General features: G+C 37.8%; 2 protein-coding genes across 2 annotated transcripts in view; one reads left to right on the top strand and one right to left on the bottom strand.

Moving 5' to 3' along the window:
* Window positions 1-11,608, top strand: part of fam102aa (family with sequence similarity 102 member Aa) — a 35,833-nt gene extending 24,225 nt beyond the window's left edge. The window contains exons 5-12 of the mRNA XM_036578869.1: window positions 830-946; window positions 2,597-2,643; window positions 2,846-2,979; window positions 3,240-3,344; window positions 5,177-5,345; window positions 7,373-7,494; window positions 7,666-7,735; window positions 8,812-11,608. Coding sequence (XP_036434762.1) covers window positions 830-946; window positions 2,597-2,643; window positions 2,846-2,979; window positions 3,240-3,344; window positions 5,177-5,345; window positions 7,373-7,494; window positions 7,666-7,735; window positions 8,812-8,857 — 810 coding nt within the window. The 3' untranslated portion in view covers window positions 8,858-11,608. The remainder of the gene's footprint in view (window positions 1-829; window positions 947-2,596; window positions 2,644-2,845; window positions 2,980-3,239; window positions 3,345-5,176; window positions 5,346-7,372; window positions 7,495-7,665; window positions 7,736-8,811) is intronic.
* Window positions 11,609-12,610: 1,002 nt separating this feature from the next.
* LOC118814067 lies at window positions 12,611-16,669 on the bottom strand. Its single transcript, XM_036579731.1, has 4 exons — window positions 16,312-16,669; window positions 14,565-14,665; window positions 13,119-13,337; window positions 12,611-13,034 (listed from the first exon to the last, which is right to left on the bottom strand). Exons 1-4 carry the CDS (start codon window positions 16,653-16,655, stop codon window positions 12,886-12,888), a joined length of 813 nt encoding a protein of 270 aa, XP_036435624.1. The 5' UTR covers window positions 16,656-16,669; the 3' UTR covers window positions 12,611-12,885.
* Between the last annotated feature and the right edge of the window lie 3,201 nt (window positions 16,670-19,870).

Below are 19,870 nucleotides of genomic sequence, written 5' to 3'. Positions count from 1 at the left end.
TAAATTCAATCTGAAGAGGGAAATGCCTCAGACTTGAGGACTTTTTCCAAGCAGCAAGCTCTTATGAATACAGAAGAAAATGTAAACAAAAGAGAACAAAGCATTAACCCTGGTAAGAAGGCTCTCACTAAATGGTAACACAGCTATATAAGGCCATTCATAATTACACATAAGATCATTAAATAAAATTAGATTATTATCCTGTGTAACTCAGTATGTTATAAATGACAAATGTAATCATGTTAAATAAACATATTTATACAAAAACAAAATGCATTGTTTTGACCTGCCATGATTTTATTTTTATGTTATTAAATAAATAACATTAACAAAGACTAATCTAATGTTTGCAAACAGTTTCCCAACCCCTAACGCTTCACACCATAGCAGAGTTCATAACGTGCAGTAAAACAGGAAACTGACAGTGCGAACATCCTGGCAGTGAAAATGAGCGGATGTAGTTTTTGGAAACCCAGTTATCAGTCATAGTATCCGGGAAGAAGAATGGGTTCCGTTTAGTCAGCATAGTCCTCAGCAGACTGAATACAGAACATGCTAAATCTCCTCTAAGTCAGTTTGGTGTATCTGCTGCTGATCTGCCTGCTCAGGCTGAGAGAATGAGAGGTGGATAAACAGTGAGAAAGAGGAATAAAGCCAAAGCACAGGGAAGGGACTAAAAACATGAGAAAAAAAAATCATGATATTCTTGTAATGGGCAGTATGGTTGTGTACTCGATACACTTCTGGCATTTGCTGTGGATTGTTGAAAATGATGGGTTTTAAAAGAAGCCGTGTATTAAACTCATTACTGACTGTGAGCTCCTCTCAGCTGGGCTTTGCTGATCTGAACATGGCGGAGTTTGCTGGCTCAGGCTCCACTGTGCGCTGCTGTCTGCTCGAAGGCTACAACACTAAGAACACCCGACAGGACAACTCCATCTTAAAGGTTAGAAATCACTTTAGTTCACACTACCTCACTCTACACACTACCCACACTTTGCTTGGTGTATATTGTAAAAGTAACTGAAAATATCAAGACAACATGATGCATTGAGATTTTTAAAGTTTTCTCAACACCTGCTTTTGTAGTCATCCTTGCTAAGGTTAATTTGTTCAACCAACTTAGAGGTGCTTATTCATCCATTGTTAAGCTGCAAATAAAATATTAAAAAAAAACAGCCTACATTACATTTATGGTATTTGACAGACATTCTTATGCAGAATTACTTACAGTCTTATCAACTTACAGAGGTAATTAAAGCAGCATTAGGAGTCTTGCCCAAGGACTCTTGGTTCTTGCCTAAGCAGGGACTCAAATCCCAGTCTGTTGGGTAGAGGGCAGCAGTGTAACCCACTACACCAACTGTAATCTTAAGACATGAAAGGTGAAGTTACCAATCTACACATATCCAGCACCAAAAAATACACATGAAAGTAACTCCCCTTAGGTTTGAGTTAAGCTGGGTGTACAGTTCGCTACTCTTAAAGTCCTAACAGATTTCTAAAATGGATAGTAACACAAACTTCCTGTCAGTGTTTTACAGAATTTCTTACGACAAGGCAAAAAGAGGGTATAAGACTATTTAGATAAATCAGGCTATGAAAAAGTACTCAAAACCCTGAATCTCCAAAATAAACAAAGCTTAAATGGACCAGATCTTCTTGTGCTTTTATGCACACACAAGAAACGTAGTGAAAACATGAACTGGGAATGAACATGTGGTTGAGAAACGCAGATAGAGTGAGAGCTGGAGAGATGTTTTAGCTTAGTTTTAACTTGAAATTGTAAAGAGAGTGACTCTGTGCCTTGAAAATGCTTGAAAATATCAGAAGGGCACCGATCCCACTGGAGCAACATCGTGATTGTGTAGTTGTGTGGTGTAGGCCCAGCTTCACAGTTACTTTGGAAGAAATAAGGTGATTCTTGACATATGATATATTATACATTCTTTTATATTAAAAACACACGCCATGTCTCAACAGGTATTAAAAAATCATTGGAGAATTTAGATAACTTCTAGAAACTTGTTTGTGTGTGTGCTTTTCATTAGACCTCCCAGCATTGCAAATAATTAAAAAATGTCACTATTTAATAAATGTAAGTGTTTAATTGATTATCAATGATAACATTAATCTTCTGGACTTCAGGTCATGGTTTGTGTGGTGTAGTGGTAAACACAGACTGGGGTTTGAATTCCCACTCAGGCAAGCACACCATGCTCATGCGAAAGACTCCCCTGTAACATGATTTAACTTAAAATCGTTCTAGATAAGTGTGTCCGCCAAATCCTGCAAATGTAATCTGTGCTGAATTTCCCCCTTTAAAAAAATGTCATATTTTATTGACAACCTGTCGATGGATGAACAAACAAATCTATGCTGGTTAAATGACAACCTTAGTAAGGATGACTGCAAAAGCTCAAAAAACTCATATTTTGATATTTTGAGTTCTCTCAACAATTTTTTACAGCGTGACAGTGTGTGATAAGTGGTAAAGAAATCAATAGAATATATAAACAGTTTTTTTTTCTGGCTTAAACATCAGTTTACATTGAACTGTTTTCACTTCAATCTGACTGATATTTTTCTTCTTAAGGTGACCATTGGGATGACCCTTTTATCTGCAGACCCATGTTTTAAAACGTGAGTGATGCCCTCTTTTGGTGAATAGTTAAAGTGCACTGTGTGTAATTTTTCTATACTTCTTTCTTTACTATTTTGTGTTTTGTTTATTTTATTTAATATTATTTCTTTCTTTCTTTCTTTCTAGTTGAACTGCTGCTTGCATTATTTGAATTATTTGTGGTCCATTCATTTTCTATTTTTTTCTTTCCTCTACCCTCAGTCCTCCTAGTACTGCCAAGTCTATCTCCGTGCCAGGCCGAGAGCCCTCTCTACAGCTGGACCGTAAAGGAGAGGGCACGGCTGTGGGGCCAGTGCCTCGGCTGACCAAACCCAGACCCTCTATCCTCAGCTCAGGTGTGTCCAGTGCACAGTAGGGGTGAACAGTATGACAGTATTCATCGTCATCATGATAAACTATATTAAATCACATCACAATATGCTTTCCTAAGCATGTTGTGGATATCGTTAGTACTTTAAGAACAATGATAAACTGCATGTTTCATTAGAAATAAAGCCTAATTAGTCTTGTTTAAATGGACTTAATGCAGCCAATCTTAGGAATTTCAGTTGCTATCTTTTTTTTTAATGCGCTTTACTTCATCTGTATTGTTTAGGTCTGCCTGAGGAGGGTGATCTGAGTCGCTCCAGCACAGATGAGACCTTCCACACCGGTCACTCCCGTAACTCCAGCTACGCTAGCCAACAAAGCAAGCTGTCAGGTGTGTATTATATCATCATGTGTTTTTCATAGTTTGTTGCACAAACATTCCCAGAGTGAGTCTGTTTACATCTCGTGTTGTTATATATGGAGTGGAGCTAGAATGAATTCCTCATGTGCCCATGCCGTGTTACCCTGGTTTCAGATTCAGGAAGAAGTGCTATAGCTTCCTCTTTTTGTCTGCCCTTTAAAGTCTCCCTCTCTCTGAGGTGCTGCTATTGTATGTGACTGTGGGAAAGTTTGTTTAACATGGCACACTGACACTTCAGTAGCAGTCGCTGTGTTTGTTTTTGGGTGGATAGTGCTGTGAACTTCAGTTTGTTTGTATCTATTTGTTAGTCTACACACCTGTTCCAGTATAATGGATTAAGTTTGTGTTTGGTTGGATCAGGCGATTACACTGTGTTTGGACTGCAGATAAAAGTGGCCCAAATCTTATTTTTTTTCATATGTGAAACAGGTTTTTTAGTCAAAGTGTGAACAGGAAAAAACATACCCTGATGCGGTCTCCCTGTTAGTGCAAATTGTTAGAACAAATGAGAACGCTGCTTTGTGAACTCTGGTTCATACCAAAATAAGTGGAGCGAGACACCTGAGCAGGCTAGTCTCAGTCTGCTTCCGAACTCACTCTGGTGCGGTTCGTTTGAAATATGAACGCACTACGAACCAAACACAGAACAAACATTCATCTTCTTTCTACAGACCTTCTATGGTGCATGCAAAAGATTAATTTCTGACATTACTTTGACATGCATAGTGACCTGCATATGACCTGCTCCTAATAATTCTAGAATGAATAGTTTGTTTTAAAATGAGGCTAAGCCATGTTTGACACAATTTTAAAATCTCGATATACATGCATATCACTACACACATTAGTATTAATGTGCCAAGTGAACAGCGTTTCATGAAAGCAGTCAGTCACTTGAGGCCAGAAGTTTTTGTAGTGATTTTACTGCACTTTATAGCCTCTCGTGGCACCTTGCTTTAGAATATCACAAGGTGTAGAAATGTATGCAGTAGTTTGGATGCCTCAGACAAATTACATGTTTTGTTGAAGTAAAAATGTTTTATTTTTTCTGATATGTTAAACTCAACAAACAAACAGAAATGGAGTGCTACAATTTGCAGAAAAATACATAACACAATAAATGTTTCTCTGTGGAGGATGTGTTAACTGTTTTCACTAAGAAAATCAACCAAACTTGTCATCTGACTGTGTTGTTCAAACTTTTGCATATAACTGTACATAGATAAAACAAAATGTACATAAAATCATCAAACTCATTTAGACCAAAATTAGTTAGAGTTTAATGTGGTTAAAGAAGTTTGTTGGATATTATTGTTTTTATTACCAAATGGATAAAATCTGTGTTATCGGTTGTCAGGTTTTACCTATGACCTTTCTTTACGTGTTGGTTTGATGTCAAATATGTCAGTCTGCAACAGTGCAACAGTACTACCAATGTAAATGTACCCTTAATCTGACATTTTCAATTTTTTAATTTGAGTGGACAGTAAGATGTGACCTTGCAAGCAGTAAGACAGAGTGATGCTTCTATTCAACTTATCAACTTATATATCATATATATGTTATATATCATAACTGCCTGTGTTCGAAGTAATGTGTGTGTGTGTTTGTTTTTGTGGTGGAGCATAGTTGAATACAGAAAATACAAATACAAAAAATCAGATTTCAGCAATAAACTAGGATGGAGCATCGTATGTAGTGTTAACATAGCTTTTGTGTTGGGGGGGCAGCATGCAGTCTGCAGGAGGGGGGTTGGTCACAACGGCTATTTACAGTATGTATGTGTGTGTTTGTGGATGCAGGCTACAGCACGGAGCACTCATGCTCATCCAGCCTTTCGGATCTGACCCACCGCAGGAACACATCCACAGGCAGCAGTGTGAGTGCCGACCCCCCCTCAGAAAGTGACAGTCGCCATGAGAGACCCCAGCGCCCCCCTCGGCCTGTACTGCCCTCTAACAGACCCCTGAGGTATCCCATTCCACTTAGTATTCTCTCTACTTAAGAGCTTTTGTACTGAAACTTTAGCTAGAAAACATCCTATGTAAGCCTAGTTATCTTGGTTAGTGGTAAGTAAAAGCAACATTACATGCATGAAAGGAGAAGGTTTATTTTGCACCATAATATTATTTTTCTTGGTACTGTAGATAATTTACATTACTGTAGGTAATAGGGGTGGGAATCTCTAGGCACCTCACGATTCAATTCGATTACAATTCAGAGGGCTGCGATGCGATTATGAAACGATTATCGCTGCATCTCGATGCATCTTTTTTTTTCTATATAGCATTTATATTTTCTCACTGTGTGAGCTCAAGTTTCGCGTTCAAGTTTCAAGTTTATTTTTCATTTGCACAACATGTCAGGACATTTATGCATTGAAATGCTTGTGGTGAGGCTCAGCTAATCACTCTACAGAAAGTAAATAAAGTGAAAATAAAAATACAAGAAAAACCAACTGAAATATATTAAATATACACAAAATATACACAGAATATAGAGACAATATACATTTTAAAGTGACTAAGTGACTCAGTGTTGTTATTTAAAGTGACTTGTTACTTTTAAAGCAAAGTATTTGTAATCCATAATGAATTTACTTCCAATATCTTTTATTAATAAAACAAATGGAAGTGATGTTGCAAGTGAACTAGAGGGCTCTCATTCAGTGCTCTTGTTTGGAGCACGAGAAGCTGCTGCTACTCATCTGCGATAAAATGCGCAGTTACGGTGAAATAAGATCCAGTGGTGATGGACGTCCGCGCAGCACATGTTACAGCTATTCTACCTGTTTTCTTTAGTGATTTTATAACTTCAGTTTTGGTCTCGTTGTAGAGACGGGGGGGATTGCTGTGCCAGTAAAGTATCCCTGAGACGGGACGTGTGCAACATTGCGCAAAAGCGTTGTTTCGCAAGGACTGAGAACCGGCGTACAGACTGCAGGTCACATAGCAGTGCTGCGTTATTCGCATTTATAAGCAGCGCAGTTGGTTTCCTGGTACATTAAATCTGCAACGAGAGACTGTCAAACACTAAAAAGTGGCGAAGCTGAAGTCAGCTTCTCTTTCGAATTCTCCCGTTCCATCTTAAATGGTGCCACATTTACATTCAGCGCCTCAGTTAGAATTTGAAGGTGGAACAGGTAAATTCGAACAAGAAGCTGGAGAATAAGAAGCGACTTCAGCCTCGTAAAACAGTCGTTGAGAGACATTTTACAAGAAACTGATCTACTTCTGAGGAAAAGTTTTCTGGCGGAGATGGGAGGAAAGCAGCTGTAGCTGAGCTACAGCTTAAAGCACAGCGAAGTAAATCTGCGTTTTCGTTTATATTGTTTAGCCTATACTAGGACATCAGCACATACTGAGACATACTGGACATTAAATTTTGCGGCTCCCAAGGTGGTTTGATTTTTGTTGAAAGGACAAAATGTTAACATTTGGGTTGTGCCTCCTGACCTAACCTGGCTTTAATGCAGAGGGAGCCGGTCGGATTTCCACTTGTGTTTTTGTTATGTGCCGCCACAGATTGTCCGGGCGCTGCACTTCCGCACTTCCAAGTTCCGCCTTTTGTGTTCTGTCAACATTACGTTATAAATTAAATATTTAGAGAATCGATTTTTGAAATTTGTGAATCGATTCAGAATCGTTCACGTCCGCATCGCGATGCATCTAAGAATCGATTTTTTCCCGCACCCCGAGTAGGTAATGTAGGCTTTAAACAATTGATATATGCAATGATAATGTCTGAAAACCTGAAAACATCTGACAAACACTTTAAAATGTGAAAATAGTCTAAGCTAAAAGATTAAAGTCTATAAAAGACAATATCAGTTAACGATCATGATGAAGTCATGTTTGCAAAATAAGGACAAAACTAAAATAAGGACAAAACTGTCCCCACTGTAAAAATATCATGCAGGTCACTGTTACAAATATACTACAGATCCTCACTATAAATTTACAGATTTCAGTGACACTTTTTTTTACTTCTCTTTCCAGGAGGAAGCAGGATTCTGTGGAGAATCACCCCACCTGGGTTAATGACACCCGTATTGATGCAGACGACATCGTAGAGAAGATAGTTCAGAGTCAGGACTTTGCTGACAACAGTAACAATGAAGGTAGGCAACAAAAAAGCAGTAGTGTGGTTTTAAATATGACCATTTTAAGAGTATCCTGATGATCCAGACCTTATCTTTCTTTGCACTGTATCAGCCATCATTACTCTTCTTTCTCTGATGATCACTCTTTATTGCATTTTTCATCTTCTTTTTCACCTCTTCTGCTTTTAGACAGCAACCTGAGACTGTTTGTCAGTAGAGATGGGACTACTGCCTTAAGTGGAATTCAGCTGGGAAACCGGTAAGCCAGTTATTCCACACTGTATTAATATACAGTAATGTGCAGAAGTCAGATATCACCCTTAATTTAATTCCCAGTCAACAGGGGCATTACTGGTTATTCTGAGGAGGCTAGATATAAGATAATCCACTTAAGATAACTGCATAAGGAGGGTAAAAGAAAAATAAGTAGAGTTTAAAAAAATTTTGACAGATGGGACTCCTAACAACCATGCAAAACCTGGAAGACCACTAAAATTGTCAAATAATCAAATAAACAGCACTTATAGCTTTCATCTTTGAGAGAAAGGAGATTATCAAGCTCCACTCTTGCTTGAGATCTGAAAAAATCCACAGATGTTTTCTGTTATCCTTCTACTATGAGAAGATAACTCAGTGCTATGGGTCTGAAAGGATGTATAGCTGTCAAGAAGTCCTTACTGAGAAAAGGAAACAGACAAAAAGAAGCAAATTTCTAAATCAAACAAAGAAGCAGCAAGCTGTTGGTCTCAGAACAATGGAGTGACCACCCCAGAGCCCAGGCGCCAACATCATTGAAAATGCAACCAACTTCTAAGACTGAACTTTGGAAGAATATCCCTGCAGCTTTCTTTGAAAAACTGGAAGCAAGAATGGAAGCTGTATTGAATGCAATGGGTGGACACACTAAATACAAAAAATTTAGTTGTGGAGGCTTCTGTGTAATTTTATGTTAAGTATATCTTTTAAGTTAAGTGACCCTTATTAGTCCCACAACAGGGAAATTTCACCTCTGCATTTTACCCCATCCATGCAGTGAAACACCACATACACTAGTGAATGCACACACACTAGGGAGCAGTTGGGGGTTAGGTGCTTTGCTTAAGGGCGCTTCAGTCACAAACTGTTGGCTAAGGCCATCGAACCGGCAACCTTCCGATCACAAGGCTTGTTCCCTAACCCCCAGCCCATTTTTGCTTTTAATAAATAACTTCTACTTGATGGCTGTTTTGACTGGAAATCAAATAACTGAAGGGTGATGTCTGAGTTTTGCCCAGTACTGTAGTTATAATTAAGTTACAATTACATATAGATTAATTATATTGTATTTTATACTAGGGTCACTGCTGGAGTGTATGAACCCGTGGTGATTGAAAGCCATTAAAAGAGGCCATTCTTCGTCACTACTGCGGAGGATTTGGACGCCTCACTCATTTTTTTGGTTGTTTGTCTACACCATTGGAGGATATGTGCCTTTACGAGACCTTTACAGAGCCCAGACACACCCAACCACTGCTTTAGTTTGTATGCCACCTACTTGGTTAAGGTCTCCACCTCCATTTTCGAAGGAATATTTTGATTAGGGCTGTGAAATCGACCCTGTCACTGTACTGTTTAAACCAAATTGTGCTTTAAACACATGAACCACTATCGCCAATGACGTTCACTGCCTGTGGCGCTGTCATTTTGTGTATGTGTATGTGTGTCTTGTTTTTGTACTGTATGTGGTTGCAGGGTCTGTAATTGTGGTACACTCATAAAAATAAAAGGTGCCAAAAAGGGTTCCTTGGAGCAATGCCATGGCAGAACCACTTTTGGTTCCCTTAAGTTCAATTGTGTGGTTTCAAATGGTTTCTAAAGAACCCACCCATTGAAAGTTTCTGTAGGGTATCAAAAGTGGTTCTTCTGTGTTCTGTGTCGCTCCAAAGAACATTTTAGCACCTTTATTTATAAGAGTGTAGGGTTTCTGAGTATGTTCCTTGTTGTAAATGTCCAGCAGTGTATTTTGAAATTGTATTGTAAACATTTGTTTTTTTTTTCCCCGAGTCGCCATAGGGTAACATCCCCTCCACTCAGTAAATCCCCCCGACACCAATGGTAAATAACCCGGTCCTGGAGGGTCAGAATCTAGCACAGTTTGGTGATTTCCCTGTTTAGATTTACCAACTAAATCTGGCCTAAAACAGGGAAATTACAAAACTGTGCTGCACCCAGGACCAGAAGTGATGACCATGCTGTACACTATTTGCCAATGCCTGCCTGGTCAACACTAAATAATAATGAATAAGTATGTTTTGTACAGTATTCCTGGAGTACCAGCTGGCCTGAGTACTGTGAGAGGATTAATATCAAGAATCAGTAAAGGTTCTGTCTGATCTCAGATCAGCACCCATGCATCTTCTGTTGTGGGTTCTAGATTTGCATATATAGAGAAACACCAGTGTTATGTCTTGACATCAGCGATGTCTGGGTATGCCATAGTATCTATAGCACATCAGCTGTTTTTGGTCATCATTTTAACTAAAGTGTGCCATACTCATTTTATCTCCCAAATTGTCAGGGTCTTGTTGTGTAACACTACTCTCTCTCCCCACATAAACCGCACTTTAGATCCAACTTATTCTCCACAAAGGTCTTGCATTTTCAATACAAAATAGGTTTAAAAAAACACTGCAGTATTTCTTCAAAGTTACTTTAAACATTGAAGTCAGTGGCTGGTCTAGTCTGACTGTTGTTACAGCACTATTATTTGAAAGTATTCAAATTTTACTTTTAATTTCTACAGAGGAGTATAATTTACTCAGATCGACACGTGGTGCAGCACTTTGGATAAAAAATCCTAGTGTTTTATGTGAAATTGCATAATTTTAACATCTGACTTTTTAAGACTTAAATTTATTTTTCTTTCTTTTATCCTTTTAAACCAGCTGGCTGGTCAGTTTCCCTATAAAACAGACACTAAAAAGACATTTTTGCGTTCGACCTCAATTTTAACAATAGTTTGTCAAATTTATGTAGGCGATTTAAGGTCTAGTGCATTTGCTCAAGAAGTTTGTTTTTTGATACTGTGACTTGCTTCTCTTAGTGTATGGTGCTTTTGGTACGGATTGAGTGCTTGTGGAGTCTTGACCGCTTTGTTCATACTACGGTTTCTTTTTAGGCATGCATCTTCCATATAATTCAGTCACTCAGTCACAATTACTGATCTTATTTTGTCCATCTTGTCATCAGTTAAAGGGGAATTATAAAAGTTCTTCTTAATTTAATCATTAAGATGTAAGCAGTCTTTCAGAGCAGATTGAAATAGTGCATCATGAAGAATCTTTATAGTGGCGATGATAGGAACCAGGGGTCACCATGTCTACAACTCAAATATAGCCATTTCATTTGGGATCCATGTGTCTTCTGAGTATGTATGTGTAATGTTGATAATGATAAAATAGTTGAAAATCTGAAGAAATTAGTTTTATTTTGCCTTACAGTGTCCTGCATGTAATCAGCCATCGGGCAGTGTATTGATAACAATTTCATGTAATAACTCCGTTTTAGACTCTTTAGATATCAGGTTCCTATCACCACTGTAAATCTAAATTTAGAATTTTCTTTAGAATGGCACATTGCTCATTAAACCACTCTGAATGACTTTGTTTACATCTTAACCATTGAATTATTGAGAAATGTTGGAGTTCCGCATTTAAAATGCATGGATGATGCATGTCTTTCGCAGTAGCCACTTTCTATCTTAGAAAACTTTTTTTCTAGACGTTAAGCCTAGTACTAGAGCTCCATTTACAGCATTATTTAGTCCTACACAAGGCTTAGTGTTTCTGGTAAACTCCTTAACCGTGATTGGTTATTCTCTGAACTCTTCAGGTGTAATGACATTCGTTTATGTGGCACCATGCACTGAGCTCTTTAGACTTTGCTTTAATTTAACTCCTTAAAGGGTTTAGAGCCATGCACAAGCCATGCCTCAAACACATAAGCTAACATTTTCTCAAGCTGTGCTAATGATAGATGCATAACTTAAAGAAAAGATTTCTACGGTTTTAATGGAATTCACTTGTATTTCTGTATAGCTATTTTTGTGAATCTCTCAAATATTTTTAATCAATAAAGTGAAATCAATTTCAAAGCATGCTTTATGTTTTTGGATTTCCATTTTTGTAGAGAAAAGTGTGTGTTAAATTATAGCTTTATTCTCAAGCTATATACAGTAATATGCAAAACTTTGGGCACCCCTCATTAAATTACGCTTTGTTGATTTTCTAACTGAAAGAAAATTAACGCATCCCCTACAGAGAACACACTTGTGCACATTTTAATGCATTATTACTGTTTATCTGGTGAATTTAAGAGGATGTAGAGGAGGTATTTATTTCTTTTCTCTTACAAAATCAACTAAATATGTCATTTGACTGGGGTTGTTCAAATGTTTGCATAGACTGGGATATACTGTATGTGTTTATAGCCATCTTTGGTTGCCCATGCAGTATACACCGTATACATTTGGTGTAATTGTAGTTTATTGTCGCAAGTGGAGAAATGCTGCAAACATGGGGCCTCATTCACCGATATCTTCCTAAGTTTATTATTAAATTTGTTCTTGAGAAAGGTCCTAAGAAAAATCTATGTCAATTTCATGACGTCTTCTTAAACCACCTGTTCGCACCTTTGTGCTCCTAAGGGTGTAGATTTTGTTCTTAAGAATAAATCCCAAGTAAGAAAACCTTGGTGAATGTCAGAACCAGTGGGTTTTACAAAGAAACTTCTTTGTAACAATGGTTGGTGAATGAGGCCCATGGTTCTAAACTTTCAAACAATACCATATTTATGTGTATAGGAGGAGGGGATATGTTATTATGATTTGATTTTAATTTGATGTGGAAGGAAAAACATCCATTGCATTTTTGCATGTTTGCCATTTGTTTGTAAGTTCTTGATATTGAAGCAAATGATTCAATACCCAGCTATGCCACATCCATCCATGGCCTGGAGTCTAATAGAGCATAATTGGCCTCGCTCTCTCTGGGTGGGTAGAATGGTCCTCTCTCTCCCCTATAACTCAGCACAGTGCTAATTAGTGTGGGCTTTTGTTAGCTAATGTCACAGAATGGGCAATTAGTGTTCTCTTAAAATTAAAATTAAAAAAGCCCATTTATAATAATATAAATCAAAATTGAATGTAAATGTCATTGTCATGTGTATGTCATGTGTATATAGTGAATTGATTGTATAGCTTAGCAACAATAAGTCTACACTTGTAATAAATAAATTGTATTACTGATATTAAGTCTAATAGAACAAGCTAAAAATACTAAAAGCAGATCATCTACATAGGAGATACTTAGGAAAAGTGTCTAAAACATCACCCTCCACTATGCCACAGTCTAATATCTGGTCTGGGACAGATTACAGCGTGTCCTCCCTCAGTGAACAGTGTCTCTTGCGTTTGCTGCTGGGCTGGTCAGTGAACTTGTAGCAGAGCATACACCATACGCTGTCCTCTGGGGCAATCTGGACTCCGCTGCTGCTCCTGAAGGGCCTTAATGCACAAGAACCTGCAGGACAGATGAGGTTTGTACAGTGAATTTTTCCAAGACTTTGGAAGTTCTAACAGGTGTTCAAACAGGCTGTAGATTCACCTAAGATGAAGTAAGCTGTGATGCTGAGGCAGAGGATGATGAGGAAGATGGTGCCAGGCCCCACGTCCACCACAGCACAGGCATTGGGGCAAGCGCAGGGACTTTCCACCCAAATCTGCAGGGGTGCCTCACTGTGACGGAGCCTCAAGTTGTAGGAGATGGACCGGTTTGGGCTACAGCGATAGTGCACCACAGTCTGGGCCTCAGAGTAAGAGGACGCTAGAAGAGGTAGAGGCACAGAGGCTAAACACATCATCATTCATTATATCTTTCATCATTTTGTCATAATACACCAACTGGCTACTTCACTAAGTATATATCTAAGGAGTGTGTCAGCATGTTGCACTGGTATGAGTGGATCAGACACAGGAGTGCTGCTGGAGTTTTTAAACACCATGTCCATTCACTGTACACTCTATTAGACACACCTACCTTGTGGTTCACCTTATAGATGTAAAGTCAGAGACAGTAGCTTATCTGTTGGTGTACAGTTTCGTGCTGGTCATCCTCTAGTCCTTCATCAGTGGTCACAGGGCGCTGCCCACAGGATGCTGTTTGCTGGATATTTTCGGTTGGTGGATTATTCTCAGTCCAGCAGTGACACTGAGGTGTTTTAAAAATTCCAGCGGCACTGCTGTGTCTGATCCTTTCATATCAGCGCAACACGCACTAACACGCCACCATCACATCAGTGTTATTGCAGTGCTAAGAATGATACACCACCCAAATAATACATATTCTGTGGTGGTCATGTGGGGGTCCTGACCATTGAGAAACAGGGTCAAAGGAGGCTAACAAAGTATGCAGAGAAACAGATGGACTACAGTCTATAATTGGTAAGTGGAGTGATAAACTTGTCAAATCATGTACATGCAAGGAGGTGTATTTAATGAAGTGGCTGGGCAGTGCACACTATTCATTTATACAACTTACAAAAAGTTTGGGCACCTCTGGTCAAATTACATGTTTTGTGGATTTTCTAAATGAAAATACCCCCGGTCAAATTACCGGTTTTATTTCCATTAAGTTCACACGTCCTTTACAGAGAACAGACTTAAATATGCTAATTTTGGTGCTCAATTTCTATGTATTTGCATTTACCATAGTGGAAAACAATATAACATCAAATAAAAAATGTGCTGTAACTTTTGCACAGGCCACATTTTATGTTTTACTTTTTCCTAACTATGTAAAATTAAGATTGTGTTCTCTGTAGAGGATGTATTAGCTTCTTTTCACTTCAGTCAACAAAACATGTAATTTGACCGGGGGGCGCCCAAACTTTGGAACACTGTTAATGACTGTAAATGTGTGTAATAACTTCTGTGCTGTGCAACAATGATATCTATGTCTAAGTTTGATCATGTATGCATCAACACATAATATGACAATATATAAAGTCATTATGCCATTCCATTACAGGCCCACAGTGCACAGTTCACCTACCTGAATAGGAGACTGAGAGAGTCTTTGTTGTTTCATTGTAATGGAATTTATTATCCTCATGTCTTCCATAGTTCACATAGCGATCAGTGTACCTTCTATTCCTACAAAAACAAACATCACTTCTCACTAGTTAACCCAGTCTAAAAAAAGGATATAACTTCTTAATGTCTGAATATGTTTTAATAAAATGACACATATTAAAATAGCAAAATGTAAAGGCATACAAGGCACAATGTAATGTATATAGTCTATTAAGTGTAACTGTCCTTATTCTCTATTCATTTTGCTCTTCTTATGTTATTTTTCTGATATGTGGTCTCGACCAGTGGAGGATGGGTTCCCTTTTTGAGTCTTGGTTCCTCTTTAAGTTTTTTCCTCTTGTTCTTAAGGAGTTTTTTTTCTTTGCCACTATCACCCTTGACCTACTCACTGAGGCTCAGACCCCACAGCAAAGTCATCTGTGAATTTTCACACCAGTTGAGCAGATACTTCTCATGATTGACCATGAACACTGTTTTTGTACATGAAACCACCTATTTAATTTTTTACTGATTTTTGATTTTGTGCTTTTTTTGATTGCTGAGCCATGTGTATAAGTCACAGAATTCACACTTATATGATTTGTATAACTCTCATAGTGGCTGTGAAATCACCGTTTTGAAGCATATAAACTCACAGTGAGAGCTAGCCAGGCTAAAGTGCAGCCTCCACATGGTGGGGTTAGTTTTACATTATGTTACAACTGAGTCTCCCTAAATTAACAATGACAGAAGCCAATACCTCCCGATGTACGTTTTACAGTTAATGTCTTTCTTCTTTTGTTATTTACAGATTCATTAAAGACATACTAAATATCAGATGATAAAAAAATATATTTTCATTTTGTCATGCTGATATTCTATACTTCTATATTCAAAAAACATTTTCTCAGTGTTTGATACAGCTTCTTTTTACTGACTATATTTATTTTGATGCACATATTTATGTGTTAAGAAAGCTTAGCACATAAGTTGTTACAACTAGCCCCTTAGTCTATTACAGTTATCCCCACCTGTTGAATTTCCCTAAATTGTTCACATATGGTAGGCACTATAAAAAGGTTTACACTTTTTTATGTTACAGTGATGTATGTGCTATTTGTAAAACAAACAAACAGGCAAACAAACAAACAATTCTTAATCTTGCTTCGATATTTTTGTAATTATTTAGCAATAATCCAGTATTTTAAAAAATCAACAGTAATTAAGTATAAATGTGAAAATGATTATCATGTGGTGTATTATGTGGTATTTCATCTGAGAAATTTCATCAGATCTAAAGTCTGAGAAATTGTTTACATTATTTATGACAAAGTTAAATAGTATTGTGCTTTAACAATGCAAATCAAGGACTGTAAAAAAAGAAAAAGAGTTTTCACTGTAACTGCATTTACAGTAGTACAGTCATGTGCGCAAGTTTGAACCCCATGGTCAAATGACATTTTAGTGCACAATTTCTATTTATTTGCTGAATTGAACATTTTGGAAAGAAATAAACATAAAATATGAAAGGTGCTGTAACTTTTGCACAGGCCATATTTTAGGTTTTATTTTTTCCAATGCGTTCAATTCAGCAAATAAACAGTATTAAAATTAAAATTTGCCAAAGTGTGCTCTCTGTAGAGGATATGTTAACTTAGTCGCACAAACCTTGGCATACAACTGTATACTGTTAAAGTCTATGAGTCCACCTTAAACCTCAAACCCACCTTAAAATCAAGCAGGCAGCCACATCAGTGCAGTCTGTGACAGTGAACTCCGGCTGGGAGAAAGGAAGGCATGGGCTGAAGGAGAGAAGCACTTCGGTGTCCTGCGGTGTGTCCTCAAACGGGACGTGCTTGGAGTGCACCAGGAAGCCCTGCACATCTGCCAGTGACTCAAGATCGATAAGTCCGCTGCCGTCCCCCAGAATGCACTTACAGTGGCTTACTTTAATACAGCCACTCTTCTTCCTCACAGACACCAGTGACACAGAAGATGACTGAGCCAGAACTGCCACCATGCCTTGTCCCAAAAACATGGTAAAAGTGAGCAGAGTTATAGGATGTCCCATGGCGGACTGCTGCCTAGAAGAGTCGGCTTGCCATAGATGAGATGGAATTGAATTTGCAGTGCAGTGAGAGCTGCAAACCAACCTCGAGAATGCCGGAGCGGTCCAGCTGTCACATTCCTATAGTCCACTCCAACTAGGTCAGATCAAATTAACTGAAGTCATGAGGTTACACAGGAATAAATCAATAGATATGTTGGCATACTTTTGTCGATGAATGTAGAAACGTATGCAAAAGTTTGAATACTCCTGTTTGAATGATGTTTTATTGATAAATTAATACATCTTCTCATAGATGGGCAGAGTGGCCTAATCTCATACTCAAGTAACAGAACTGCTACTTCTGTGACTCAAGTAAAAAGACCTTTCCTAAAACCACCTTGAGTAGAAGTACTAAGTATCAGGTCAAAGTGCAAGTATCAAGCAAAAACTACTTAACCACTGACTAACTTACTGAACTGCAATTGAACATCTTAACACATGCCAACTCAAGTTTGTCATGCTGCGTTCTTCTCTTTTTTGGGATCCCTTTTGGTCTAAAATAAAATGATGAACATCAAAAGTCAGAGGTGTGAGCAGTATGTGTACAGTCACAAATGAAACATAATGAAATTAAACACCAAAAAAGGAATCAAGAAGTAAAAGTTAATAACTAAAGTTAAGTTAAATTACTTTAAAATAATCAGAAAAGTACAAATCCATGAACATTGTACTTGAGTAAATGGAACCGGAGCTAGTGATCTCCTTTTTGCGAATAACATCACGCACCTGCGACCAAATCACAGCCGTGATGTTATTTCATGATAACACACTCCCTCTCGTGTTCTACTGCTTAATTAACGTATTGGAAAAAGACACACAATATATAAGGTGTCATAACTTTTGCACAGGCTACTTTTTATGTTTTATTTTATTCTTTTTTTTAATTCAGCAAATAAACATCAATTGTGCATTAAAATGTGCAGAAATTATACATACGATTGTGTGCAGTCCCATATTCAGCAAAAAACAGGTTTGTATTTATTACACTTAGGCCCAGTTTCTCAGACCCAGATTAACTCTAAACCTAAATTAGAGTTAATCTTAGTCCAAGACTAAGATCAATCAACCTCCGGTAATCTGGCCGTTAACCAGTCCACACTGCACCAATTGTTAGGCCTATCTCAACACCTAAAAGTCATATTATAAAGATATGTATTTTACTGTTCTAACATCAGCAAGCTTGTCAATGAAATCGTCTAGTGTAGTACAACTATAGTACATATAGTTACAGGTACATATAGTTGTATGTTGTTTTATGTTGCACTATGTGTATTGTACATGTGTAAGTTTGTAGACACCTGTTCATCCAACGTTTATTCTGAAATCAGAGGTATTAATAAGAAATTTGCCCCCATTTGCTGCAGTAACAGCCTCCACTCTTTTGGCTTTACACTAGATGTTGGAACATTGCTGTGAGGATTTGATTGTCTTCAGCCACAAGAACATTGGTGAGTCAGGTACAGATGTTGGATGATCAGTTCTAGACCACAAACGTCACTCCAACTCATCCCAAAGGTATTGCATGGAGCTCCATCACTAAGTTCTACTGCCTCACAGCACTGCACTGCTCCAGAGTGTCCCATTCTATTGGCAATGCTTTTCTATGGAGAACCTCTGTGCATGCTACTGTGTCAGCATTAAGCGCACATTATAGAAGCTGTATGTACTAGTTAGGAGGCGTGCCTGGATACATTTGTACATCATTATTCCAAATTTTTGCTATTGATGCTCTTTCCTGATGAGGTTACTTAAGTAATCATACATACTTTTGGACTAAATGGTGATGACTGAATATAATATCAAGTACATTTTGGGTAGATTAATGCCAAAGATAACAAATGCCCTTAAAGTTATTAGCAACTCACACTAATAGACGATAGTGTTTCTGAACTTGCAAAACTTTACTTTGTAATATGAACAAGAATCAAAATACTTACATGACCCATATCATGGAAAGCTCAATTTTCTTCACTTTTTAAAAATAAAAGCGTTTGACGTAGTATGTAAGCTTTGTAAAAGTTTGAAAACATGCTATTCATTCCCCAGTCTGTACAGTCCATAAATGGAAAGTCAGCTGCATAAAAAATATGTTAGGAATTTTTTGTTTTTCTGATGTCACAAAATACATCACATTTACATTAATTAGTCTATTCAGTCTACAGCAGTTCAGCCCTACCCATTCACAAGGGTAGGGAGAGTGTTTCAGCCTGGACTGGTTTTTGAATGAGCCACAATATAGGGCAACTAATCAGAACAGACCAGTTTAACAAAAACAGCTTGCTTAATTTCTAAAGGATTGAATGGAAATGGTCCACTGGAAAAAAATTACATACAAGAATAGTGTACACTGTAAAAAATGGCTTATCAGATCACCCTAAAAAATGACTTCATGTTGTAACAAGTAAATTAACTAGTTTTGTTCGGCCTAAATAAATACTTTAAATGAACGATTCTTTCAATCAATGCAATTTTTTGAGTTTAATAAAACTAGCTCAATTGTTTGTTACCACATGAAGTAATTTTTTAGGCAGATCTGACGTGCCATTTTATACAGCAGGATGTGGGCCCTATTAACTTTAGTCAAAGTTTCTAGCTTGAAACACAAACAGCAGCACCTGTGTTCTCTAAGCTGCCCTCTCTTGGCCGGTAGCTGCAGGACATTCTTAATCGTCATGGTCAGCAGTATAGTGAGCCAGACTGTAACAAATTAAGCAGCTTTTGATCTTAAAAAAGTAAGTAACCATATTAACTTGAAATTTTGAGTTCATTGCACTTGCAGTATTACGTTAACAGAAGAATAATGTGTGTTTTACATTTGTTAACTTAGTTGAAATTCAAATAAGTGAAATTTAAATGTACTCAACATTTAAAGTTAACCCAGTTACTTACTTTTTTAAGTTTACAAGTTTCATTTTTCTTTCTTTTTTTTTTTTTGCGTGTCTGTTGCCATACCTCTTTTTATGAGGGGAAAGTGCTGGCTGGCCAAGCTGACCAATCCACAGCCAGCTCTCCTCAGGGAGAAATGGAAAATAAACCTTTGCGTTCTTGTTTGTTCAGTTGGCTGAGAGCATGGTGACGGAATCTCTTGGGGCCGCACAGACCCCAGCTTAAATTGGTCAGTAGAGTCCTTCAGCAGCAGCGGAGAAGGAGAAAGCATGAAGAGAGGAACGTAGTCA

The sequence above is a fragment of the Colossoma macropomum genome, unplaced genomic scaffold (genome assembly GCF_904425465.1).
Source record: "Colossoma macropomum unplaced genomic scaffold, Colossoma_macropomum, whole genome shotgun sequence".
NCBI classification, from domain to species: domain Eukaryota; kingdom Metazoa; phylum Chordata; class Actinopteri; order Characiformes; family Serrasalmidae; genus Colossoma; species Colossoma macropomum.
This window is presented reverse-complemented; position numbering and strand designations above follow the sequence as displayed.